At 44.9% G+C, this 25,235-nt stretch overlaps 1 protein-coding gene across 21 annotated transcripts in view; it reads right to left on the reverse strand.

The window, feature by feature from the left end:
• ADCY4 (adenylate cyclase 4) overlaps nt 1-25,235 on the reverse strand; it is a 1,677,325-nt gene that overhangs the window by 119,746 nt on the left and 1,532,344 nt on the right. For all 21 annotated transcript variants that reach the window (XM_069633796.1, XM_069633797.1, XM_069633789.1 and 18 more), the window contains one exon: nt 11,854-11,978. In XM_069633796.1, the coding sequence (XP_069489897.1) occupies nt 11,854-11,978 (125 nt within the window). The remainder of the gene's footprint in view (nt 1-11,853; nt 11,979-25,235) is intronic.

A 25,235-nucleotide genomic window follows, 5' to 3' on the forward strand; every position in this document is an offset into this window, starting at 1 on the left:
AAATCCGCCGCCACCGTACTTTCCAGACTGGCAGATTCTGAGTTCTGCAGGCGGGAGGTGTCATCCCCGCCAGGTCTGACCTGGCTCGAGTAACGCCGGCCGCCTGCAGGCAGAAATGGAAACACCGGCTCTGTCATAGACTCAACCTGTGTTTCCATTGTCCCCATCCCCATGGAGTCCTATAGGACTCCATGGGAAAGGGGATTTACGGAATTCCGCCTCCGGAATTACCGGGTCACCGGGGTTGGAATGCCCCGGTGATTCCTGCAATCATGGAGGTGGAATGGTATTTCGGGTCCGGCGGCAGCCTGCCAGTTTTTCCAGCACGGCTACCGCCGGACTCATATTGAGGCCCATTGTTTGATAAATTTGACAATTGAAATGTTGTGTTTTATAATATATTTGTACTGTGATGTTCGCAGACAACGGCGGCTGTCCATGAATCCAACAAGGCGGACGTTTCCAAAAATCTGACGCAGTTCACGATCCAGTCAGTGGGCACGTCCGATGTCCACCGACATCAAGTCACCCTCCAGGCCAATCGGATGCAGACCGAATCCAGATATCACTCGTTTTTTTGGACCTACATTTGGCCCATTGCAAAAAAAACTACTTGACGGATTTACACCAAATTTACAAAAGCATGATTTCGGAGCCAATACGCTGTTCCTGCCGCAATTTTGGTGAAAATCCATGCAGCGGTTTGGGCTGTAGACGTGAGCAAAACATTTTACCAAGCTTAGTCCGCGTCGCATCTAGATAGAAATATGATGGTCAGCATGTGCCACACTCAGATGGAATTCCCAAGCTTAGTCCGCGTCGCATCTAGATAGAAATATGATGGTTAACATATGCCACACTCAGATGGAATTCCCAAGCTTAGCCCGCGTCGCATCTAGATAGAAATATGATGGTTAGCATATGCCACACTCGGATGGAATTTTCAGGAATGGGACCGTTAGCATATGTGACTCTTAGCATGCACCACACTTAGAATTATGAACCCTAGCTTGCGTCGCATCTAGATAAAAATGTGACTGTTAGCATGTACCGGACCTAGATGGAATCCCACAATTGCAAGGACAGCAATGCCAACTAACCAACCAACTAACAATTCCATCCCTCTGCAGACACCTCTCAAACTATAACCAAACACAACCACAAGCCTTAAACGCAGCAATCCGCACAAACTTCACAACAATGCAACAACAAAACAAACCGCACATAGCCTTACACAACAGCACACGACGACTACGGACCATAAAACACCCCAAGCCCGGCCGACGGAACCACCGGGCTGAGGCTGCCAACAGCACATCACTGCTCTCTTGCACTTTTCCAACTTATTCCTACTAACCCACCCCCTCTCCTCCCCTTTTCAGAGCCGCCAGAGCGCCAGGGGACCACTTCGGTGGTGATAGTGCGCGGTACAAATGACCTTTAACATTAACATTAACATTAACATAACATTGCTTCTATGGGAAAAACTGACATTTTGGGAACTCCCCCAGAACTTTGCCCGCCCCTTGACGAATCCTCACTAAACTTCACAGAATCAATCTGACTGGCCCATATACTTCTTTTTGCAACGTTTGGTAAGAATTTGTCCAGGGGGGGCAAAGTTATAAGCCGCCCAAAAAGTGCTCTTCCTATGGGTTGAGCAACTTAACCATAACTACATGGCTGCTACCCCAGGCCCTGTAATACCGACCGACGTCTGCCTTAAAGGACATTTTTGAACCAGTTGAGTCCCTCGAGCTGCAATGCTGACTGTTGTCATGCTGCAGTCACTTAAAGACTTCCGAGACACCTTTAGAACCACCAACCAGCACTGAGACCACGATTCCTGACCCCGAGCAGCCATGTAGGCGACCCTGCAGCCGTCCGTTTAGCTTCGCTCGCCAAACTGTTTGCCGCCTGATACCCTCAGCTGTCTCCCATCTTGAACTCTGTCACAGAAGCTGCAAAGTGCCCTAAAACCGACTCGACTCTGTCAAGCACCAAGTACACCTACAAGCACAAGGTACATTGTAGTTCTATCCCCCTTGTTCTTCTCCGGAGGCCCCTAGAGACATGACCCATTGCTCCCTTTGTGCTGAAACCAAGTAACCTTGAACTGTTGCAATTATTTACTTTACCTAGCAGTAGCCAGAGTGTATCCCTTTTCCTTCTTTTTAACTGGCTGTCCTCTGCATTCCTTTACGGGATGGGTTGTATTTTGTCGTGTGCTAGAACTGTCTGTTGTGATAATAATAAAATAGACATTTTTATACAACCTTGTCTGGACAGTTCCTTTTATCATGGGTAATAATTGTATTTTCGCTGTGTTGCGACTAACCAACAATCCCCGACCTTTTGGAGATAAGACTGCTGTTCTGTCCACCTTACCAAAATTAGATAAGGAGATTTAGAATTTACTTGTGTTTCCAATCTGTTCGGATCCCTTCTGGTGTACTAGAGGTGTGGGGCTGATTGATGGTTTAGAAATCGATATTTATCCCTGGACCACTGGTGCCCCGGAAGTTGATTCGTCAGAGGCATCTACTCAAAAGTATTAATTAAACAAAAATATGAAATTTTCTACAAGAAGCACATCTCTTTGTCTGAGATGTCCCGCCATGTCCACGCTGTTGTGGCCAAAACCAGCATTACATCGTTGGATGATACCCACATATCCACAGTACCTTTGTCTGAACAACTCGCAATTCAATTTCAGGACATGCCCCATAAACATTGACACAGCTAACATGGGCCCTGCCAATCCTCGTAAATATTGCTAATAGATGGGAAGCGCTTACGGATGCAAACTCTCAGTGGAGTCCAATGTTACTCTGTGTGCTCCATCTTTCTGTGCACCTACATACAGCTAACGAAGGATATAAAGCTGTTGGTGGAACAGCACGACGTTCCCTGACGTCAGCAATTGCTAAAAAGATAGCGGGTTGAGCGGAGCTCTCAGCCGACCTCTTTCCCGCTTTGAGGCATATTTGTGAGGTCGTACAGCAAGCAGTTATTTGCTCCTGACTGCGCCTCCTCTTTTTCCAGGAGAAAAGCACAAAAGGTCTGGGGCCTTGACAACATTTGCTGCCCCTCCCTCTCCACATGAGTGCATCACCGCTGCCCCCTCTGTCCGGAACTGCCACTGCCCAACTTCTACCCCAAAGATGTCCTTGGACACAGACCTCCTGTGTAGCCATAGCCAACACTCTGCTCGCCTGCTAGCTCCCTTGGGGCTTCCGGACAGGGTGCAAAGACCCGTTCCTCTTCCAGTCTTTCCTGGCACCGTCCAACTGCACCAGGTAGCTTACAAACACATCTCTGGGCTTGCTATTGCTCTGGAGGGCTAACTTACTCTTCAAATGTTGTATTTTGTGCCTTGTTGCTGTTGGAGTGGGGTAGGGGACCCGCTTTACAATGGGTCTGCCCAATTATTAGGCACCATTATTCCCTGTGTCCATTTTTGCATTTAATTTTTTATTTAAAACCCTTGCCAGCCCTTTGACGCTCTGCCCTCACTGTGAGGATATTTCTTTCCTGAGCTAAGCCATGTCTTCTGTGTTCTCCCATGGCTCGTTTGCCTGGTACTGCTGGAGAGGGCTAGGTGATTTATTTCCTTTTGTGAGCTGCTCTGCCCTATGCTTGGACTCAGTACCCCCTTGTTCCGTTATATATTGGTGTTCGCTGCCCTTTCTGATGGTGAATGACGCCTTTGGGGAGTGGGGGACGGGGGTGGTCTCCCTTGCGCTGCTACCCCCACTGCAGCTCTCCTTTGGTTCTTTTGTTTTCTGTAACTTGGTGCTTCTGGCGCCCTCCGCTGTCCTCGCAGGTTTCTTTTCTCTCGTCCCCAATTATTTTGTGTCCTGGTGGGCATTGATAATGGCCCAGACACAGACCAGCTGCCAGCCACTTAGTTATGAAGACCAGGTATGCTTTATTATACATGTGTACAGTTGCTGTATTGCTCCAGTTACTTTAAAGTATTTACATTATGAGACCACCCAACGCCCATCCTCTTGCAATCCAGCTCATGCCCCCAACTGACATATTGAGAACATTCAGAATTGAGCACTCCTCAACATTCTCCTGAGCTGCCAGTTACACTATGCACCAACATTATATCAGCATTCATAGATGGCCAGCAGGACAGGACAACATTTATACTACATAACACAGAGGTGCACATTTTAGATTCGATCGGTCGAGATTTTGGCCAGGAACATGACATACACTTCTGCATAGGTCTCAGTGTCAACCTCAGAGAGATAACAAGTCCTCCTTCTGCACCATTTGTTTCTTGGCTTGATTGTTTTCTCCTTTTGCGTATCACCTCGGGTCACAATTGAGCTGCATATTTTATAGAAGTGATTCCTCTTGCCACACCTTAAGAACGTTCACTGTTTGGTGCTGCTCCACCATGGGTGGCTCGTCAATAAAAGGCGACATGGCACTAACCCGCCACCCATTATGAAGGAGCAAAGCCATCCTAGTGAAAAAACACACAGGAGCAAATTTTTTTCCATTGTAATTTGGCTACACGGACGTGTACGTGTATGTTTTTGTGTGAACTGGTCCACAGCGCAGCATTTTACTGAATGGTGGAGTGCAAGAGGGGAGGGCAAAAGGGTAGCATGCATGCTTGTACGCCACCGTTTACACTCTGCCGTGCAAATGAAGTAAACGCTGCCTGACACGTACACTTGACACCTGATGTCTGCACTTAACTTTGCACTTGCCACCAGCTGGCCGCACTTTTATTCATTGTCTTTATTTATTTTACTGTTATCCTAAGTACTGCACTGCCCGCTCCCCTTTCCCCCGCACATTTCCCTTCCCTGCCTCCCCTGCACTTACGTGATCTCAATGTCACCTGGCCTTGTAAGATCGTTGTCTCTGTCTTCCCTCTGTTCCCCCTGCCCTGCTTCGTCGCTCCTTGTAACACTTGTGTATAGGCACGTTATAAATGCCGTATCATATCATACACATGGAAGGTGGTGTTTACAATGGATTCTAATGGCGTACACATGTTTTTTGCTGGTGCAAAAAGCCGGCAGACTCCATAGGAATCTACAACATTTGCACCAGCATGCTGCTGTAATATTTGTATGGCAGAGAGGACGGGAGGGCGGAAACGTACGTTACCTTCCACCAGGCTCTCTGTCATAAACATTGAGGAAAATGAGCTGTGATGGGAATGGAAGGCGAATAAGCGGTATGCAAGGCCATTACGTCTTCCATTTACGTTACAGACTCATGGAACATAAACTCCAGAGCATGCCCTCAGCTGCAGCAAGCAGCTGAGGACACATGCCTGGGTTAGCTTTCCCTGTTTGTGGAGGTGTGGTTTGCCTTTCACAGAACAGAATTAATGTAAAGCTGCAGCATTTTGCTTACCCAGCCTTACATTGCCCATTGGGGGTTGCAGGTTGTCGAACTGCAGGCTGAAATGTGCATAGGAGCTGCTCCTTTGCATCCCACATATTCACAGATCCTGAGGTAGTGAGATTGTGGCACCCGAACTTCATTGCACATATAAGGAACAAGGAAGTTGTTGCTGATTCCTGGTCCCAGTTTGCACAGTGCATGGGAGCTGGGGGGCCATCATGATGGCTTGTGAGGCAGTGTCTAGAATCCAGGTTGCAGGTAAGGAAAAGAAGACCTTTTATGTCTGTGCATTTATGTATGCTTGCATGTGATGGTTTATGTCTGTGTAAATGTGCTTGTGAATGAGAGTGAAAAAAGTGTGTATGTTGACGCGTATGGGTGCATGGCTTCAGAAAGGAAAGGACAAGAAACAAGCCTTCTCTGCCTATGCCCCAAGACTATGGAACCTCCTACCCGTCAGCATCCTACTCGCCCCTTGCTCCTACAATTCAGAAAAGAACTCAAGACCCACCTCTTCAAGGAATCTCTACACCTCAACACCTAGGTCATCACATCGCACATATTTAAAAACTCTTCTGAGTAAAGATGGTCAAAAGTCTCTCTTTTCGGAATGTCCAATTTAACTGATCAGTCTGTGTGTTCATGTATTGCCCTGACGCCTGTGGGGTTTGGCACTTTACAAATGGATAAACAAACATCTCCCCTCGCACCACCTTACTCACTAGATGCAACACACCCCTCTCCTCCCTGCCACCCGATACATCAGTTGCCCTCCTCTGTGCCCCTCTGGATCCTACCCCCCACTGTATATCGGTTCCGCTTTTACCTCTGAAAAGTGTTCTTTCTGTTATGCATCTGTACTGTTGTATACCTCTGTAAAGCGCTCTGTTATGTAACTGTATTGTTGTATACCTCTGTAAAGCGCTCTGTTGCTTCTCAAAGCTAGGTCCGTGCTCAATAAATGTCAAAATAATAATAATAATGTGTGAACAAGGTATGTGGTAAGTCAGAATCAAGAGACGGACAAGGTGGCATTTTGGATGATATGTTTCTTTATTTAAGCAACCTATCTGCCCCTATGTTTCTTGGTCCTTCCTTTAGAAAAGAAAAGTATGAAAGGGTGCTCCTCAGGATGTCCTGCAAAATAACCCAGTCTGTCATCCAGAAACGTAATGTTTCCTGATTTCTGTCCCGACCACTATAAACAGAAGAGAACCTAACAGAAACAAAGATACTAGAAGGGTCTGTTGCCCAATGACAGAAAGGTGATTGGTTTCTGACCCCACCATTATGTTTCTGTCTCAAAAGGGGTCACTAGCCCCAATGCGCAGTTCGAGTAAACAGGCACCGAAAAGAATCCCTCCCACCTCTAACCCTCGACTCACCCACTCCCTGGCTTTGGGGTTGGTTCGTTCTCAACCCTCCTTGGGCTATGTCTGTTCTTACCCCGCCTTGTGGTCAGTTTGTTATCACTGCTCCATGGCGTGTTGGTGTACTGACATAGTGTTCTTCACTCTGTTTGTGTTGCATCAGCTGGAGCTTGTGCTCTCTTCCTGCTGTCTCTAAGCAGGGTTTTGGAGCGGTTATATGTCTCGCTTTAACTTGGTGATTCTGGCGCTCTATTCTGAGTACATGCTCTGGGCCTCTCTGTGCTTTGGCAGGTTTGCTGAGCATTCTGCAGGTTCCAACACGGGTCAAAGCACCACGCTGGTACAGGCTTGCTTTTGTCAGCCACACCTCCCAGGAGGAGGATCTTTCGCCCAAAAACTTTGGTAAAACAAATGTCTATTCTCCAAACACAAATTCATATACCAATGCAATGGTTTCTCCTCAGAATGCAAAGCAACTATTAGCACGTCACACTCATTCTTCAGATAACATACTTTTGTCAGGCTAGCACAGCAACTACCTTTGGTGATGCAACATTTTGTCAAAATAATAATAGGATAAACACATTCTGGCTGCCACGCCTTTTTTGCCACAAACACACTTCTTTAGATCATCTTCTTCTTTACTGGCATACTCGCCTGCCAGGACTAACTACTATGGTCACTTTCCTGGTGTTCTTGCCTGCCAGGAAGAAAATGACTACAAACGTAACAAATCTCAGTGGCAATGTTGGTTCCAGGAGTCTCCACATCAGTATCATTTGTAAGGAGAGTTGAATAAGGGCTGCCTCTCTTTACAGTCTCTTGACTCTTGGAAACGTGGGTTCCAGGTTTACCCAAACTGGAAACTTAAGAAAGGAGAATTGCACCCAAGTTGCTTTTTAAGTACTTCTTTACAGCCTCTTGGCTGTTGGCTATGCGGGTTACAAGTTTCCCCCGGCTGGTCCCATGTAAGGGTGTTGTGCCCTTGCTGCCATGTCTTTTACTTGTTTGGTATTCAAAATTACTATTCACAATGAACTGTCCCGTTCAGAGCGCCGTGGGGTCACCTTTATTTTTAGGCCAACTCACCGGTCTTCTGTGGCATCTCCGCTTCCTTGTTATTTGCTGCGCGTACCTCCTGAATCCAGTCTGTATGGTTGCCAGCTCCCTCGTACCTTCAGTGTTCTTTGCAGCTCTTCCTTGGATCTCTGACTCACACTGTCAAGTGCCACAAATGGGGTTGGGAGCATGCCTCCCCCTCGACTGGGCATCTCTTTGAGATGCTGCTTCCTGCTGTGCGCACTCAGCACTCTGGTACACCTGCACCTCTCTTTTCGGCATCAGCTGCCGTGCTTCCTTCTCTGGCAATTCCAGCACGCCAAACTGCCTCTGCCTCTGCTACTTCTCCTGCATCTCTCCTTCTCCCTTCTGCTCACAGCTGCAACTCATTCCTGAGTTTAAATGTCCCGCTCAGGTGGCTTTCTCTGTCACAGCTGGACCGCACATTCTGGTTAAGAGTACTGTGAGAAACCTGAGGTTGTTCTCCCGAGTAGATCCCAGGATTCCCTTATGGCCAGGACACGGCCATCACTGTTGAATCCAGTTCCTGGGGGTGGATCAGTGGGGGACGATCACCTGGATGGGGGAGCCTGGGGTAATGCTTGGTGAAACGTCCCAGGTGAGATGCAGTATTGTGGCGGGGAGGAAGGAGAGGAGGACGGAATACCCAAGGCTTTTGTAGGCTATAGTACATTCACCCACCTTCCTCCAATTCTATCTATTTCATCCAAATCTACCATCCCCTCCGTATGTAATAAAACCCGTCAAATTCCACAACCTGTGGCATTTAAAACCATCTCTCTCGGAATCCCTGCTCTCATGTTCCCTATCTGAATGCTCCCAATCATTATCCTTCTTGTCCCTCTGATTATTATTTCCCAGACTCCCAACTTGCCCAGGTAAAATACTACAGTCCCCACAACTCCCTATGTTCTGTTCTTAATCCCAGTTATTCCCGTCCATTTCACAAATGTTTGACATTCCATCCTGTAGATACTCTGACCTTCCAACCTCTCCCCTTTACGATGAAAAAACTATAATTTACGATACCCACACTTTTCCCCGATGTAGAAAATGTCAGACTGGTAATGTTAAACCTGTGTACCTAGCAGGTCCCAACCCGAGGGTCAGGAAAAGTCAGGCAGTTAACTTGAACCACACACACCTGATGGCCCTTCCTTTTCCCCACAGGGATAAAAGGTGGAGCAGAAGAGTGCAGTACGATCAAGACGAATACGACAGACAGCACATCGAGACGGCTTCCCCGTGGCAGTTCAAGTAAAGGAGAAAGGCGGCGGGAAGTGAGAGGGTGGCAAGGAGAGAAGTGACATTGCCCTTTTCGTCACAGTCCTGCGGGACGTTTGTGGAGGGGAATATAAGACCGCAAACAATAGCACAAGAGTCCTGCTGCAGATGTCAACGGTACAAGCCTATGATGATAAAGTGGAGCAGAGGAGACTCCCCCGCCCATGCTACCGGCCTTGACTCCAAAGAAGCCGAAAGCTAAGCGGTTCATCACAGCCGGTGAGTGGAGGGAAGAATCGATAAGACTGGGCTGTGTGGAGTGAGAATTGCAAAGTGACAAGTTTTGAATCAAAGCAGATGAACTTTGAACTGTGAAGTGTTAGAGGGAAGACCAGTTACTGAGGGAAACCCGCACCACGTGGGTGCTAAACTCAAGAGACTCTGGTCAAGATCCCCCCCCTGTGAGAAAAAAACTACAGAAACCAGAAAACCATAGGAAGGCCGCCAAAGGAACACAAAGTGGTCATACGTGAGGGTCAAGCAAAAACCCTGTACAATCAAAAGACTTCTGTAAATTGGCTAAAAGCAAGAAAAGTGAGTCATCAATTGTGAATGAAGGAAGGGGATGTGACTCCCACAAACATTTGAAAACAGTAGAATGGTTTGAAAAGGCAATAGTGAACCCAGAGGAGGGATGCCAGAGGAGAGGGACGAAGTCTAAAGGTCCTGAGAAACAGAGTGTTAAAGTGAACCCAGAAAAGTGAGATCCACAGAACTGTTTGACAAAGACATTAAGAAATTAAGAAGGGTCCGAGCCTGGATGAGGGAGATCGGGGGTGAAGCTAAACTCAACACTGGCAGTCGAGAGAAGTCCAAGCCCAACTGAGGCAGATCCAAGTTTGAAGCCATTACCCAAGGGCTGGCAGTCGAGAGAGGTCTGAGCCCGAACGAGGGAGATCCAAGAAGTTAAGCTATCACCCAAGGTGTAACAAAAAAAGAATAAGAGATGTAATAAAATTCAGGAGTACAATTGAGAAGGGTCAGCCCAGAAGAAGGGGACCCAAGGGTGAAACCATTACCCACCTTGATCTTTGATAATGGACTTTCATTTGTTAAAGGAACTTTTGTTTTGTTGTTTAAACCCATCAGGCCCGAAGACAAGAGACTTTCAGATGAAACGAGACTTGGTTATCGACGGTCCTGAGAACTACCATTGGAACTGTCGTCTCGTGCTAGAGAAGCCCGAGACTGTACTGTGCTCCACCAATTCCACCTTACCCCATGATCAAAAGGTGAGGAAGGGAGACCTAAACTACCGCCTCTTGACTTATCATTTGAGAACACTTCTTTCTTTCTTGAAATATAACCCACACACCCTTTGTATTTAGTGTAAGGAATTGGCAATAGGTTTTCTTAGTATAGGCCCTTTTATCTGACTTTGACGCCACTAGGACTGCCTTATTTTCATTTGATGGTCGACAACTGTCCCCATCTTAGATTTAGGTTTAGATTAGACGTTTTTCCAATCTACACATCCTTTTCATTGTTCAATAAACACCCTTGAACTGTGATCACGTGTGTCGGTCTTACTTGTGTCACCTTGAGTTCCTTACATAACTCTTAATCCTCACCAACTCTGAGCACCTCTACTTCGTCCCTGTACCACAGGTGCTATAGGCTTTGAAGTCCGTAGTTGTTTTGGTCCTTTGAGAGTTAGTTTTCTATGTTTTGTGAACTGAGAACTGTTAGAGTCAGAAAAGGTTTGTGATTTAATATTGGGGTTGGGACCTCTACCTAATATAGAATCATAACAATTAGAGGGTGTCAGATAATTCTTGAACTCCTTAGGTACAAAACTTACTCTGTTTAGCTGACTGTTCATAGTATTTTCTTTTGGTAGTTTCATGGGAGGGACATGTGCAATGACATCATGCCATTAGATAATCAGGAATTATAAGACTCTCACCCTCGTAGGAAGACGAATATCATGCCCTTCCCAACTGAGTCACCACTTCCCCCTGACAGCCATCTCCTCCCATGTGATCATCCCTCATGTTACTATCCCCAGGGTTAGGATCAGGTAGCGGCTGCCTACCCCTGGCCACATGGGAGGAGATTTTAGGCTGGTTTTAGGATGACTCTACAGGATTCATCACTGTAAATATTTCCAGTGTCATATATGTTGGTGATACTTCTCAGGCAGGCACATAACTAGCTATATAAGCTAAGGTACACATTTTGTGACAAGTGAGTGGATGTCCTGCAAGTTGGCAGGCACTACCCTCTGCGTTGTCCCACACACTATGGGGCCACATGGGTGTAAGCGTGCTTGTGTGTGTCATTGAGGGCGTGACGGCTGAGGTGTGGTGACACCCTGTATGTACAGCAGGGAAAACCCCTGTTTTTTAATATATAATTGAACGGATGGAAATTAATAAGAGAAAATAAATGAAGGGTGATGAGCCGACCTGGTGGGTGGTTCTGCAGTTCCCTCAAGTACTGCTAAGACATCAAACACCCTTTAAAAAAACAATCATGTCATTTATAATGCCTATTTTTACTGATTTCACAACTTTCAATGCACATTTTGTTTTAATCTCTATAATTTTACATTTGCATATTTAGTTTGAGTTATTATTTCCACAGTGTTTTAACATAGAACCGTGCACAGTGATAACACAATCTTTTATTCCGTGTTTGTTACAGATCTCTAGATGCACCCTAACATCCTTTCTGCTCATCCCTCGGCCCACTGAACATTTTTAATCATTTGTGCTGAGAAGAATACAGAACTTACTTGAATCTTTCCTAACACTCCAGTGCTATCCATCCGGCTCGCAACGTTCACTGTGTTGCCCCAGATGTCATATTGGGGCTTCTGCGCCCCAATTACTCCGGCAACCACAGGGCCATGATTTATACCTAGCAAGAGAAGAGACATAAACAGTTCAGGCTTTGAGAAGTGGAAACAGAGATATACAAAAAAGCATAGAGATCATTCAGGCAGAAAGAGACCCCATTTAATATACACAAATACAACGAGAATGAGATAGAAACATTCACCATAGAGCAACAAAAACACACTTACTTTGACACAGTGGACACCATCTTATTAAACCTTGTGATAAAATATTGTTTTAAGCGGCTCATGGCACTAACAGACTGACCACATTATAAAATATTTTTTTGCAAATACTGTACTAATCACTGTATCACTATATCATACTAAAATTTCACATATTGTGGACACCTACTCCTAGTCCTCCTGCCCCACTCTCTGGCCAGCCTCCTTGGGTCCTCTCCCCTCAACCACCTGTGAGACAAAAAAAATTGGGATCGTCTTTGACTCCTCTCTCTCCTTCTCTCCACACATCACAGACCTTGCCATGAAGTCCAACTTTGAGCTCCACCTCCTCTGGGGTATTCTACCTTTCCTCATCTTCCTCCAGAAGCTCAAAGTCTCCAAAGCCCTGGTTCTCTCTAGGCTGGACTACTGCAACAACCTCTTCTTCAATCTGCCTCTTTCCTCCCTTCGCCCCCTTCAACTAATCCAGAATAGGACTGTGAGACTTATCCTTGGCCTCAAGCCCAGGGGCCGCATCTCTCCAGCCCTAGAATCTCTCCACTGGCTCCCAGTGACCGCAAGGATCAAATTCAAGACCTTTTGCATCATCCACAAGTCTGACTAGGTCCTGGGACCTCTCTACATCCAGCTCTCCCTCCCTAATACCTCCCGGCCATAGTCCTTCAGTCCTCTGGCTTCAACTGTCTGCAGGTCAAACATTTCTCCACACAGAGAGTGGGAGGTAGAGCCCTTTTCTCGGCTGGTTCCTCCCTCTGGAACGACCTCCCCGCCCCCTCAGACTTGAGTCAGATCTTCTTGAGTTCCAGAAACTTCTCAAGATTTCTCCTCTTCCTCCCCACTCCCCCCATGCTAACGTTCCCTCTGCCGCCGTGACTGGGGCCTGGTCCCTTCAGAGTCACACAGGGGCCATACCCCTACTACCAGTCCCCCCAGCATCCTTTGCCAGCACTTTCCCACAGGCTCACCCCCCCCCCCCCCAGACTAGCACTAACCTGGTCCTCCCCGTCCACTGCACTCATCCTCCCTTTCCCCTCTCTTCCCCCCTGTCCCTTGCCGCCTTGGTCCCCGAGCACTTGCCAACCCCCTCCTGCACTTCTCCCTCAACCCCCCCCTGCACCTACCACCTTGTCTTGCAATTGCACTTGCACAGTAGGATTGTCACAAGGCCAATAAAACGTTTTTGTCTTCTTCTTTGCCATGTCCCCCCTTCCCATCCATCTTATCTTGTGGCTGCTGGAAACACTTGTGTATAGGCGCCATACAAATGTCCGATAAATAAATAAAGACACACACAACGAAAGAGTTAATGGGGAAATATCTGTAACTAATTAGGAGGTTCCTAAATGAAACATATCAGGCACGGGGCATGGCAAAGAGGTGTTTGTTCCAGGTAACCACACCTTTAAAGAGTATAAACAATAAAGTTGTTAACCTAAACTTGCAACTCCTTGTCTCTACAGGGGCACCCTGTGCAACAAAAGAATCCCAAACGAAGTGACCAACAGAAAGGTTCCAAGCCCTAGTCTTAATAAGTCTGCAGCCTCCTGGCTACCCTAAAATACAACACAATGTTCCAACCAGTAACCAAAAAAAAGAGTTCTCATTTTATTCCTGCTCTAGTCTTAAACAAGAAAAAAGAAAAGGTTTTCCTGGAAAGGCACTTCCAGAGTTGCTCACAATCTCAACTCTTGGCTGGTCTGCGTGCTTTTACACCTTTCTTAGGACACAGACCTCAAACATCAACCTTTGCAGATTCTTTGCCTCAGGTTTTCCCTCTACTTCTCAAAATTAACTTTAGCAATCTCACAGACATTGGGTTTCTCAGGATTCATGCTACGTTTCTCCCAGACCTTGAATTTCTCAGCATTCGCCTTAAGTCTCTCCCCGACCTTGGGTTTATCAACATGCACCTTCGTTCTATTCCTTAACTTGTTTTTGTTTGTGAAATAGTTTTTGGGGGTTTGTTCTGGGTACAACTTCTTATGCCGGCAACCCCAATGTACCACCTTATGTGTGGTGTCGCGTTGGTGTGGTGGTTCTAGGAGGGACCAATTCCCCCCCCTCCTTGGTTTCTTACACAGTCTAGGAACCACACCTTGACTGCGCCACCGAAATCTATTTGACTCCAGAAATGATTTTCCTTTATCAATGTAATTGCAATCAAATGAAGTTTATTGATTCATTTCGCCCATTGGTTTACACGTGTTTCGTCCTCTCAAGGGCCTTTGTCAAAACAAAAGATTCTGGGCAGGTTAAATCATAATCATGTTCTAAAGAAAAATGTATACATGTCAATCAAAGGTAGTATATAAACGAGAGTGTAAAATTATAATCAAAATGAGGTAAAATGTATGAAATGGAGAGGAAAAATATAAGGTTTGTAGTCACTATTGATTATTGAATCGTGTATCACACACATAACAATACGGGAGACAAAATAAAACAAAAGAAAATAGAAAGAGAAAACAAAATATATATATATATATATATATATATGTGAGTATATGTACACATTAATGCGCTTCAGCAATAAATCTTAGTTCCTTACATTTATTTATATTTTACATTATTCAAACCTAATATACTCATTAATGTTCAGGAACCTTAATCAATGGGTTGCACCTCAAGTTTCACCACGTATATGTTAATATTAACACTTTTCAGGAGAACTGACCCCGCAACACGCTGCAGCTGGTACAGTATTAGTATGCACCTTTTCTCTTGTATTTTACAATTATATAAATAATGAAGCCTGCTTACCATTTAGAATTCTGATAGTTCACGGGATAATCCCTGTAAAAGCAAAAACATAATTCTCTAAAGTTTGTGGTCTAAGGTGGTTTCAATTTTTAGTATTGAGTGGTTAAAGGACTACTCACTCAAATCTACCGTCTATAACATATTTGTCATTTCAGGTATTGTGACTATATTTGTTTACAATGGCGAATATTGTGTTTGATTACTGCTTGCTTCGAGCGTGTCCGTACAGATGTTAGTCCTGTTACGGAGACGCTGTATTGTGAATATACTTGTTTACAATGGTGAATATTGGATTTTAATTCCCGCTTGCCTCGAGCGTGTCTGTACAGATGTTAAATCTGTTATGGAGACGCGGACGGCACAGTCATTAGCGTTGCTTCATGTGCGTAAACAAACTTTCGGGTCGCGGACATCAATAAATGTCCCCTAGTTCCCTCTTACCTATGTATGATGCGGACAAGTTTCCTACGCGTCGGCACTGCTGCTGCTAAAAGCACTATCACGCCCTGCATTGTATAATCGTTACCTTGGATGTCTGCATTAGGTTTGCTTGATCGCCATATTTGAAAGGAATAATGTGGTAACTATGCCTTATAGTAGACAATTACAAATCCCACGTAATGCTGCTAATCAGAGTAGCTGAGGAAATGCTAATTCGCTATAATGCTACTGATTTTAAACATACTATTGTTCAAATCAGCCACTGAATTTCGCAAACGGTCGGGTCTATCAACGTACAAATCCACTGTTCACCATTATATTAAGTTGGCGGTCTGCGCTCCTCCTGATAAAATAAGTTCCCAAGTGATATGTAAAATGTAATCACACCTATTTTAAGTTCTCAACAGTTCAAAACCCTATGGTCATAAGCATTGTTCGCTTAACTGATTTTTTATATATATTGAGTTGATTTGTAATTGTGTACCAGATGTTGCATGCTGGCGTTGCCGAGTCACTCTGCCTAAGGTGCGTCAGTCTTGTAGACATTAGTCCCCTCTCCCCTGTTTTTGTTTGTATTAATGGGTATTTCCCCTACCCGCTTCATTGAAGCTCCTTTTCAGGCAGCCAATATTATGTGTCCCTCCTGCCAGAGGTCTCTTCTCTAGAATGGCTTTAGAGCCCTTGATTTGTAGTCTTCTTTCTGGTGTCTCCACTTGACTTGCAGACCATTCTCAATGGTCTTCTCTTCATTCAGCTTCCTTTTTTCTGGGACAATAGTCTAGAGCAGCTAAGATAAAGTTACCAACATATGCACTTTCTCTCTCTAGGGACACTTTTCCTGTATATACAGAGATCTAGCGACCGAGGAAGCATTCCGGCTCCCTCTTGGTCTTCTGTCTCTCTTCCCTGTCTTTGGCTAACCTTCTTTTTCAGGGTTTGTATGGTCTGCATCGGTATACAGTCTTTATAACGAAAATTTAATGAAGAATTAATATATAACGAAAATGATATAACAAAAGAAATTACGAAAATGTATGTGGGGGCTGGGTAAAGGGTTAAACATCTTGTGGGGAATTGTTGGGGTGGGTTTTTAGTTGGGGGAAACAGGGTTTTGGGGGGACCACCCCAAAAAAGGGAAAAAATGTGTTATGTTATGTCGTTATATAATTTTCGTTATTTGCGTAGTTGTTATAAAATTAAAAACATGTAACCCTCTGCCTTGGCGCAAGGCATTGGCTGAGGCTGTTGCAAGTATGGTTCATGGCTTTGGATTGGCTCAGGAGTTTGGTTTACCTCACCAGATTTTTAAAATCTCTTAACAAAGCCTCTCCATGTTTCCTAATGATGTGATTCCCCTGAACTGTTCGTGCATTACCGTCATATGTAGCGCATAACGTCACCACCATCATCAAATTCTCTATAAAGCTTCTTGCATCGACGATTTAGAGAAAACAATCCTCCATTGCTGTTAACTTTTCTTTACAAATACTGGGTTTTGTCATGACTTGGCACATGGTGAGTTCCCAAACTTCTCTTCATTTCAAGTGCATACATCATACTTTGATTATCACACACTAGAGGGTGCTAACAGGTCTTTTAGATTATTAGTATAATCTACCCACAGTGACAACTTGACAATGTCTTGTTTGGAATATTCTCCAGCCGCATCATAATTACCACAGAGGTTATACACAATTCATACAAGGTGTCTGTTGGCACTTGCTGGGATTATCCCATTAAACTGCATTGGGGAAAGGTAGCAGTAACCAATGTTATTTTTTTATTTTTTATTTTTGTGTTTTGGTTTTGCTAAAACAAAATCTTTCACACAGCCTTTCACAATACATTTTATATTACACAAATAGAGTTAAACCCTTTCACAATGCATTTTATATTACAAAAACAGAGTTAAAACTATACTCATGCTTACATTTTTTAAAAAAATCTACAGCTAGAGTCAAATAACTTGAATTACTTGCATTTACTCATGCCAGATGTCAATAAATCATCATTATGCACACACCTAGCAAAATAAAATCCTCTGAGGTCACAAACCCCTGTATAGTCCATGAAAATGTGTCTCCAGCATCCTAATATTCCCTTTTTATTTCAGAGTCTACACACATCGTCTTCCTTGCTGAGTTGACCATCTCATAGGTCTCTTATTTCACCTATAAGTAGCACATTAAATTGCAATCTTAAAAAACGTGTCATATGCTCTAGGACAGGTAAATCTACTTAAGCAGTGAATTAAATTAAAAAGTAGTAACTCCTCTTCTTTTGTGATACTGTGTCTGCATGGGTGTGGCAAACCAGCAGAATTGCATTCCTTCCACCCTCTGAAACACATATCATGTAGCGTCTGAGTCAACCAAGTCCCCTAGTCACTAGCCACTAGCTCCCTTCGCAGGATAGAATATTGTTAGGGAGAATTCTCATAAATGTGCTAATTCCCTTCACCTTAGAGACCCCCAGCAACTTTGCTGGATTTTGAGGACTTGATTTTTTTCCTGGAGAGAGTGTGAGACTTTTTTTCCCACTCTCTCGTGTATTTTGAATGTGTTTTACTCTTGTGTTCTTTGATTATGGAGTTTTAGACAACACCATAGGTATCATATTTTCATTAGTGTCACACAGCACCCCCAGTGCAGTGACACAGGGAAGCCTTTTAGGCTGTCCCAAGGCTTAAATACCTTCTCTGGGATAAACTACTGTTTCCCAGAGAAAGTAAAGTGAAATTGACTTTACTAGTCTTTTCAAATTCCTAGACCCAGCACACCCTATCTTACAATAGAGTGCTGGAGGGGTTACTTAGTATCCCCTATGTCTAGAAACTCATGTAGCAGTCAAATGCTACCCTTTCCTCTCGAAATGGCTGGTGGCAGTGGTTTTGCAACAAACTAGCATGATTTTTCCCAACCGCAAACACCGGTAGCGTTAAATCGCGAGAGCCATGTTTTTCAAGATGGTATCTGAGCCCCCTTTGTTTAAACAGGTCCCGGTCATCTTTTTTTTGCCATTTATTTTTGGAAATATCCTTCTAGAGTTTGTCTCTGCGCGCAAAACCAGGTTTGGTCCCTTTGTTCCTACGCCTTTGGCGGGCTTCAGGACTGAAGACCGCCTCTGGCGCCCGAGTTTCTGGGGTGGGCAGGAAGTGAGGAAGGTGCCCAAAACTCCCTGTGCTTAGTCTCCTAGGATACCCAAATGCACTCTGATGTGAATGTCTGGCTGACTGTCTGGCAAGGACAGCTACCCTGTTGGGTGAGTGGCCACTAGGCTTGAATGACTGGGAAGAAACTGGATAAAAGGCGAGTCTCTTGGCTTGGAAGGCAGAGTCGACCACTGGAACGAAAGAACCAAAGACGAGCTGGAAGAGGACGGCTGCTGCAACTCCTGGACCGTTGGTTTGCCCGGTGAAGCCCTGCTGCAGGTCCAAATCGCCAAGTTTGTCTTGACAGAGAAGCCCTTAAAGGACGACTTCTCCCTTTGAGTTGGTGGGACCAATCAACTCGTAAGCCACCTGGATACCATTCTCAGAGCTGGTTGATTTTCCTCAGGGTGCTGCAGGAAACCGAATAACCAGGGAGAAGGACACTAGTTTGTGTGCTTGACTACAGCTACCTAAATTGAAGATTTGCCATTTGCCAGCTTTTTGACCAGTACCAGTGCAGTGCAGCAGTCCCGCAACGTCCTTCCTCTTGTCCCCATGACTGAGTCTCAGGAACAGCGAGATCTGCAGGAACTGCCAGGAACGAACGTGTTCAGCTGCATCTTTTTCTTCATTGTAACCCGACCGAGAGAAATTACCTCTCACTGCGAAAGTGCTTGAAACTTTGGCAACTTGCAGGCCTAGTCAGCTTGTGACCCAACATATGAATCTATCTTTTTACGATCTACTTCTGAGAACTTTGCCAAAGACTTTTCCGTTTAACTACCAGAACTGCCTATCCTCTACAGAACTTTAGCCCATTGACTTTGGCCTAACCTATTGCATTGAATTGACTTCTCTGGTGAACTTAAACTATTTGCACTGTTTAAGAATAACTGTAAGCTTCTTTTTATTAACCTATGCCTTTTTACTCCTACTTCAAATGCTCTCAATGCCATTTTGCTCCTCTTTCAAAGTATTTTAATTGCCTCGAAACTGATAGTGTGAAGTACTGCAGTATATTTGTGTGTGATATATATTGCCTCCTTCTAGTGAATGTTTTATAACTGACTGTGAAATAAATTAATAAGTGTTTTACCAAGAAACCTTGAGTATAAGAGTCTATTTGAATACTTGTGATTGTAGACCTCTGGGTAACATCATTACAGCTCACATTCCCCTCTTGAGATAAGCCTGGCTGCTCAGCAACGCTACCAAAACTGTGTAGTACAGACTGATACCAAAGGTTGGTTTTGCTTACACCTCCAGCCCTAGTTGTGTGTAGTGGTCCCAAAGGGTACTGCATACAAACTTTGCCTAACACATGGGGAGGTTACTCAACATACCACAATATTGAGAAGCAGGTAATGATAAAGGGATGACTGACAAAACATGGCAACTGTATCTAAACTGTTTTGCCTGGCAGTGAAAGCTTGAGGCAAGAAGAGCGGAGCAGATGAGGTCAAAGTTTGTAGTGAAAACGTGAAAGGTAACTTGGAAGAGATGAGAGCTGGATGTAATAATAAGAAATCAATCAATGTTCCTCATCCCTGATACCTTCCATTTACATACTGAAAAGTGTGTTTTGTGCCATATAAACAAGCACCCGTTTTGAGCATCCAGGCCATGCAGAAACACATAAGCGGGCCGGGCAAATATTTTGTTTTGGCTCATAGGTTTCGCAAAACTATTGGCAGGAGAGTAATTGGTTGAGAGGCATATACTGCAGGTTGTGACCCCACAGTTGTACTGAGGGCTACGATACAAGCAGACCAACATAAGCGAAACATCCACAAATCAGCAAAGAACATTACCTGGAGACAAAGTAGCTTGGAGAGACAACTGACAGCAGAACAGCGCAGCTGTGCAGTTTGACTCCTAGCAATTCTAAGATGCTACAGAACACCAAGCAGACATTTAACTCTCTGTCGGTTCTCGTAGTGGACAATCGGGGGAGACTCACTGGTAACCAATCACAAAACTGAACTAATCAGATGCCCAAAAAAGGAGACGTCTTGAATTGAGTGGAGAAAAAATGAAATACCATAGTTGTACTTAACCTAGGTAACAACCTACCGGGATACAAGGGGGACCAGCCCCCCTACGAGCACTATAGAGAAGTTGGGAAAGAAATACTGATCTACTGCACGGAAAAGACTTAAAGTCTGGGAAAAGACCTATTGGACCTATGGTCTGGAGGGACCTGTGAAACTCTAGAGATCTAGGAAAGAGACCTACAAAATCTATGTTCTGGAGCGTGAACCCTGAAACTCAACCTACGGTCCAGAGGGAGGCCTGCAAAGCTCCAGAAGTCTAGGTAGAGACCTATAAAACTAAAGGTCTGGAAAGACCCACTCTTTAACCGAGAACCCAAGGTCTAGTTGAAGACCTGTGGTATCTCCTGGTGAATCAGGCCTGAGGAGTTGCCTGCTGCTTGTACTTCATCCAAGCTCTAGGTAGGACCAAACAATGTACCATGCTGTGAGAGGACAGCTCAAAACATGTTGGGTCAGAAAGGATGAGGAGGGCCCTAAATGGTAAGATCAGACTGGCAAGGGTATGCAAGAGGAAAGGCGAGATGTCCAAAGGAAAAGCTGGACTGTGAGAACCATGCCAAATTACTCTTTTGTGATTTGCTTAGAAATAGAGACGGACTATTATAAAGTTATGCATTTTGGAATATTATTTTGGCCAAGCATTGGAGCATTTTATGTTTTAGAATGAGTTGGCAAAAAGATTAAATTTGCCATGACCCTCACCTCATTTTGAAGATAGAGTTTCTATTTTAGTTGCATCCCTACGATTGGTAGGTATTTGTCCAACCCCATTCGAAGGGAAACGGAACATCTGAATAACAGCTGGAGAATTTTTATTGTGTCTTTCCTCTCACTGGCTCGGCCTACCACAACACACAAAGCTTGCTGCAGTCCACAAACACACTGTCTCCAGTGCTACACACGCATGCACTGCCCTGTTGTGTCCAAAATAAGAGGTGCCTCCTTAACCCAAGCATCACCTTGAGGGATCTGACTCATCAGGGGTACAGGGAGAGAGGAGGGATGTGGGACGGGCAAGAGAAAGGGCGGCAGTTCAAGAGAGGAGATAATAAAGATAGGCTCTAGAGAGAATTGGCTCTGTCCTATTCCTTTAAGTATGCGCGTGATTGGATAAACAACTGGTGACGAGTCGGAGGATCGAGACCTGCGCCTCCCCTGATCGGCATGTTTGCTCCCGGCCCCCGACAAGCACTAACCCTCCATCGATTCCAGGAGACTACTGGACGTGCACCCACGTCTCCTTATCGGCTCCAGCAGGTAAGCAGCAGTGCCCCCTGCCGCACCTTACCCATTACCGGCAACATCGCGCTCCACTACACTGCTCCAGCCCCTCCAAGCCCAACTCCACGGCTCCCCGCTGGAAGACATTTCCTGCCTGGAAACCGCATACACCCAGCATCAGAGCATCTCACCTGTCACCTCACAGCCAGCCCAGCAACTGCAGGATAAGCAAGGAATACCCGGTGGGCCAACATACGACCCGTCCGTTGCTGCTCTAAATAGAACACTAAAGGCAAAACCGAATAAAGACTTTGAAAGGTACACTTTCAATAAATGCCATCAACTGCCTCACGAAACGATAGAGGAGTTTGTTATCAGATTACAAAAGAAAATAGCTCACTGCGAATTTAGCAAGTTCTCTGTAGAAGAAGTAATACGCCTGAGAATAATACAGGGCCGCACTCTGTCCATATTTAGAAAATTCCTGAAAGAACCAACCCATCCCCCCCCTCGAACCAATATTGAAACTAGCTGTGAAAGGGTGGATGTCCTGGCAGCCAAAATTGAAAGTCCAAAGGAAAGTGAGCAGATTGCAGCCATACAAGTTGACCGCACAGGGGTGCCAGGAAGACAATTTGGGACAGACGGGGTGCCTCGCCAGCATGTGCCCCAACAGAATAGGAGCGAGCACACGTGCTACATGTGCACGTTGTCATTCACACACCAAAGCTCATGAACAGCAATAGGACAACAGTGTGCCAAATGTGGAAGAGAAAATCATCTCCAGGAGGTGTGCAGGGAAGGAGTACCCTTCCCATCAAGATGGACACCCCCTCACCGAAGAAGTATGAGTAGGGCAATAGGGGAGGTGCAGGTACAAGAGCCCGAACAAAGGGACGAATACACCAGAGAGTACATGCCAATGCACAGCGCATAAATGGGAGACGACGCCTGGCACTAGAAGATCAACCAAGTGAAGAGTCCAGGAGTGAAAGGATCTGCAGCAACAAATGTTCCCTTAACATCACAATGGAACAGAGCAAAGTTAAGACACTTGCCTAAGAAATGGGGGAGTAGCTTGATGATAAGTTAGGAGGAGGTATTTTGTCCCAAATAAGAGGTACCTACTTAACCCAAGGACCAACTTAAGGTTTCCGAATCATCAGGGGCACAGGGAGAGAGGAGGGATATGGGAGGGACAAGAGAAAGGGCGACAGTTCAATACAGGAGATAATAAACAGAAGTTCCAGAGAGAATTTCCTAAGTATGCGCATGATTGAATAAAAGGTGTCCTCCGAGGACCGAACATGCCCCCAGCGCCACAGTCACCCGACATTAATCTCCTACAAATGCATCCCTGCAACAATGGGGACTCACATGGCATTCACTTTGAATACACAATCACATTAAGCACTGGCAATGACACACACACACACACACACACCTTGGAATGTAAGTGGGTACTGAACACACTCTTTAAATATTTTATGCATATCAAGACGTAACAAGCAAGATGCACATACATTGCACTTTGAATGTACCTAAGCACGGATCAAATGCTCAGAATATGCATAAGAGCATTCACACTTGTAACAAACATAGGACACTAAAACAATGCACGTCCGATATACATATTGTGACCAATCTAGCACTCTCGCTACTGATTCCCTGGAGGGAAGCTTCTCCTACGTGGCCAGGGAAAGGCAGAATCTACCTGACTCTGACCCTGGGGGTGGCTGTCTGCTGGAGGACCATGTAGGGGAAGGCAAACTCCAGAGGTATATAAAAGAATGACAGATCAAAATAGTCTTGCAGTCACAATTCCCTATGCCACAAATATTCCTCTGCAACATCCATACATAGCTTATTGTGGTATAGATGAAGAAATCCCACCATTGGAGTCAAACACTGTATGTGCTACCTCCTCCCCTGTTTTAGTACTGAGACGAGTAAGAGGGATGGAATAATGAAGATGACCAGAAGAGGTAAGCCAACGCCATGTTCTAGTCTTTGGAAAATTTTACACTGCGCCGAGAAGTTTAAAGTTGACACAGCTGAGAGAACAGCAGAATGAAGAGAGAGGCAGAGGCTGCCTCTGTCAGGGACTTGTTCTGACACCGGTTAGAACGTAGAGGACAAGCAGACCGTCAGAAGCAGCGCTGAGGCTGACATGAATAGCGTGCAGGAGAGGTAAACCGAAGGAAGGTTACCGCTTAAGGGCCCGAAGCAGCGAGAGCCGTGCAAAGCAGAGGAGGGCAAAGCAAAAGCTTACCGGCTCACGGGAAGCACGCCAAGTCAGCAAAACGGAGAAGATGGAGAAGGGAAGACACGAGGAACACCAAAACCACCCGGTAAGCTTAGAGAAAGCTAACAGGTTACCTGAGTGGGTGTAGGTGAATGCAGTGTTGTGCTAAGTAACACCATTGAAGAAGTTGATGTAGATGCGGAATTGGGGCTCGAGTCACTTGAAATGGAAATCATTATGCATGCTGAGGAAAATCTGTGAAGCCAGTCCAGCCGAGAGCTACAAACTACTGGCAACCAAAGGACTAGATAAAAGTTCAACTTACCTCAACCATTGGAAAAGAGAATGGTCGCAGGTTCTATCAAAAATTGACTCATCGAAAGAAGAACTGGTAACAAACCCCAAAAAAGTAAAAGAAAAGCTCATGAGACAGGACTGGATTGCAACAAGAGAGGCCAAGATGAAGCTAAAGAACATAAAAAACATGGCAGTTGAACATAGAAAAAGAAACGTGCTTCCAGAGTATCTAGCAAAATTTCAATCTTACACACATAGAGCAACACTTTTAGAAATCCGGTTGGGAGTCTACCCAACTAATGACTATAAAAACAGAACTGGAGGAAGAGGCACAAATGAAGGGCGCTGCAGATTCTGTCAAAACAAGTGGCAACTAGAGGCACCGATGCATCTCATGACGAACTGCACTGCCGTTTCAAAGGAAAGAAAGCGAATGCTATCAAGGTATATGTTAAAAATGACCCAATGCAACGACGAGGAACGATGGGACTATTTTATTCAAGGACACAATTACAGATTCACATGTGCGGGTGTAAACTTTTTGGATAAAATCCTCAAAGAAAAAGACGATGAACTAGTCGAGGAAAACACGCCAAAGACTGGATAAATTAAGTGATTAAACAAACATATATCTCTGGAGGTGAAGGACTTAAAGATAGTCATGATATAAAAGTGAAATAAAGGAAAAGAAACGAAATAAAATGGAAAGTGTGATAAAAGTTTAAATGTAAACTAAAACACACACTATAAAAATAAAAATAAAAAGATGTAGATGCAAGCAATGTTAGAAAAGGGTTGGTGACCCAACGTTTCAAAACAGGAATTGGTGTGTGTGAACAGTGCTGGTAAAGTGGTGAGGACCCCATATCTGATGGAAGAAGTAAAAGCATAAGCAAACTGTAGTGAGAAAGGGTCGGTGACCCAA

This window comes from Ambystoma mexicanum, chromosome 13 (assembly GCF_040938575.1).
Source record: "Ambystoma mexicanum isolate Mex_15411 chromosome 13, UKY_AmexF1_1, whole genome shotgun sequence".
NCBI classification, from domain to species: domain Eukaryota; kingdom Metazoa; phylum Chordata; class Amphibia; order Caudata; family Ambystomatidae; genus Ambystoma; species Ambystoma mexicanum.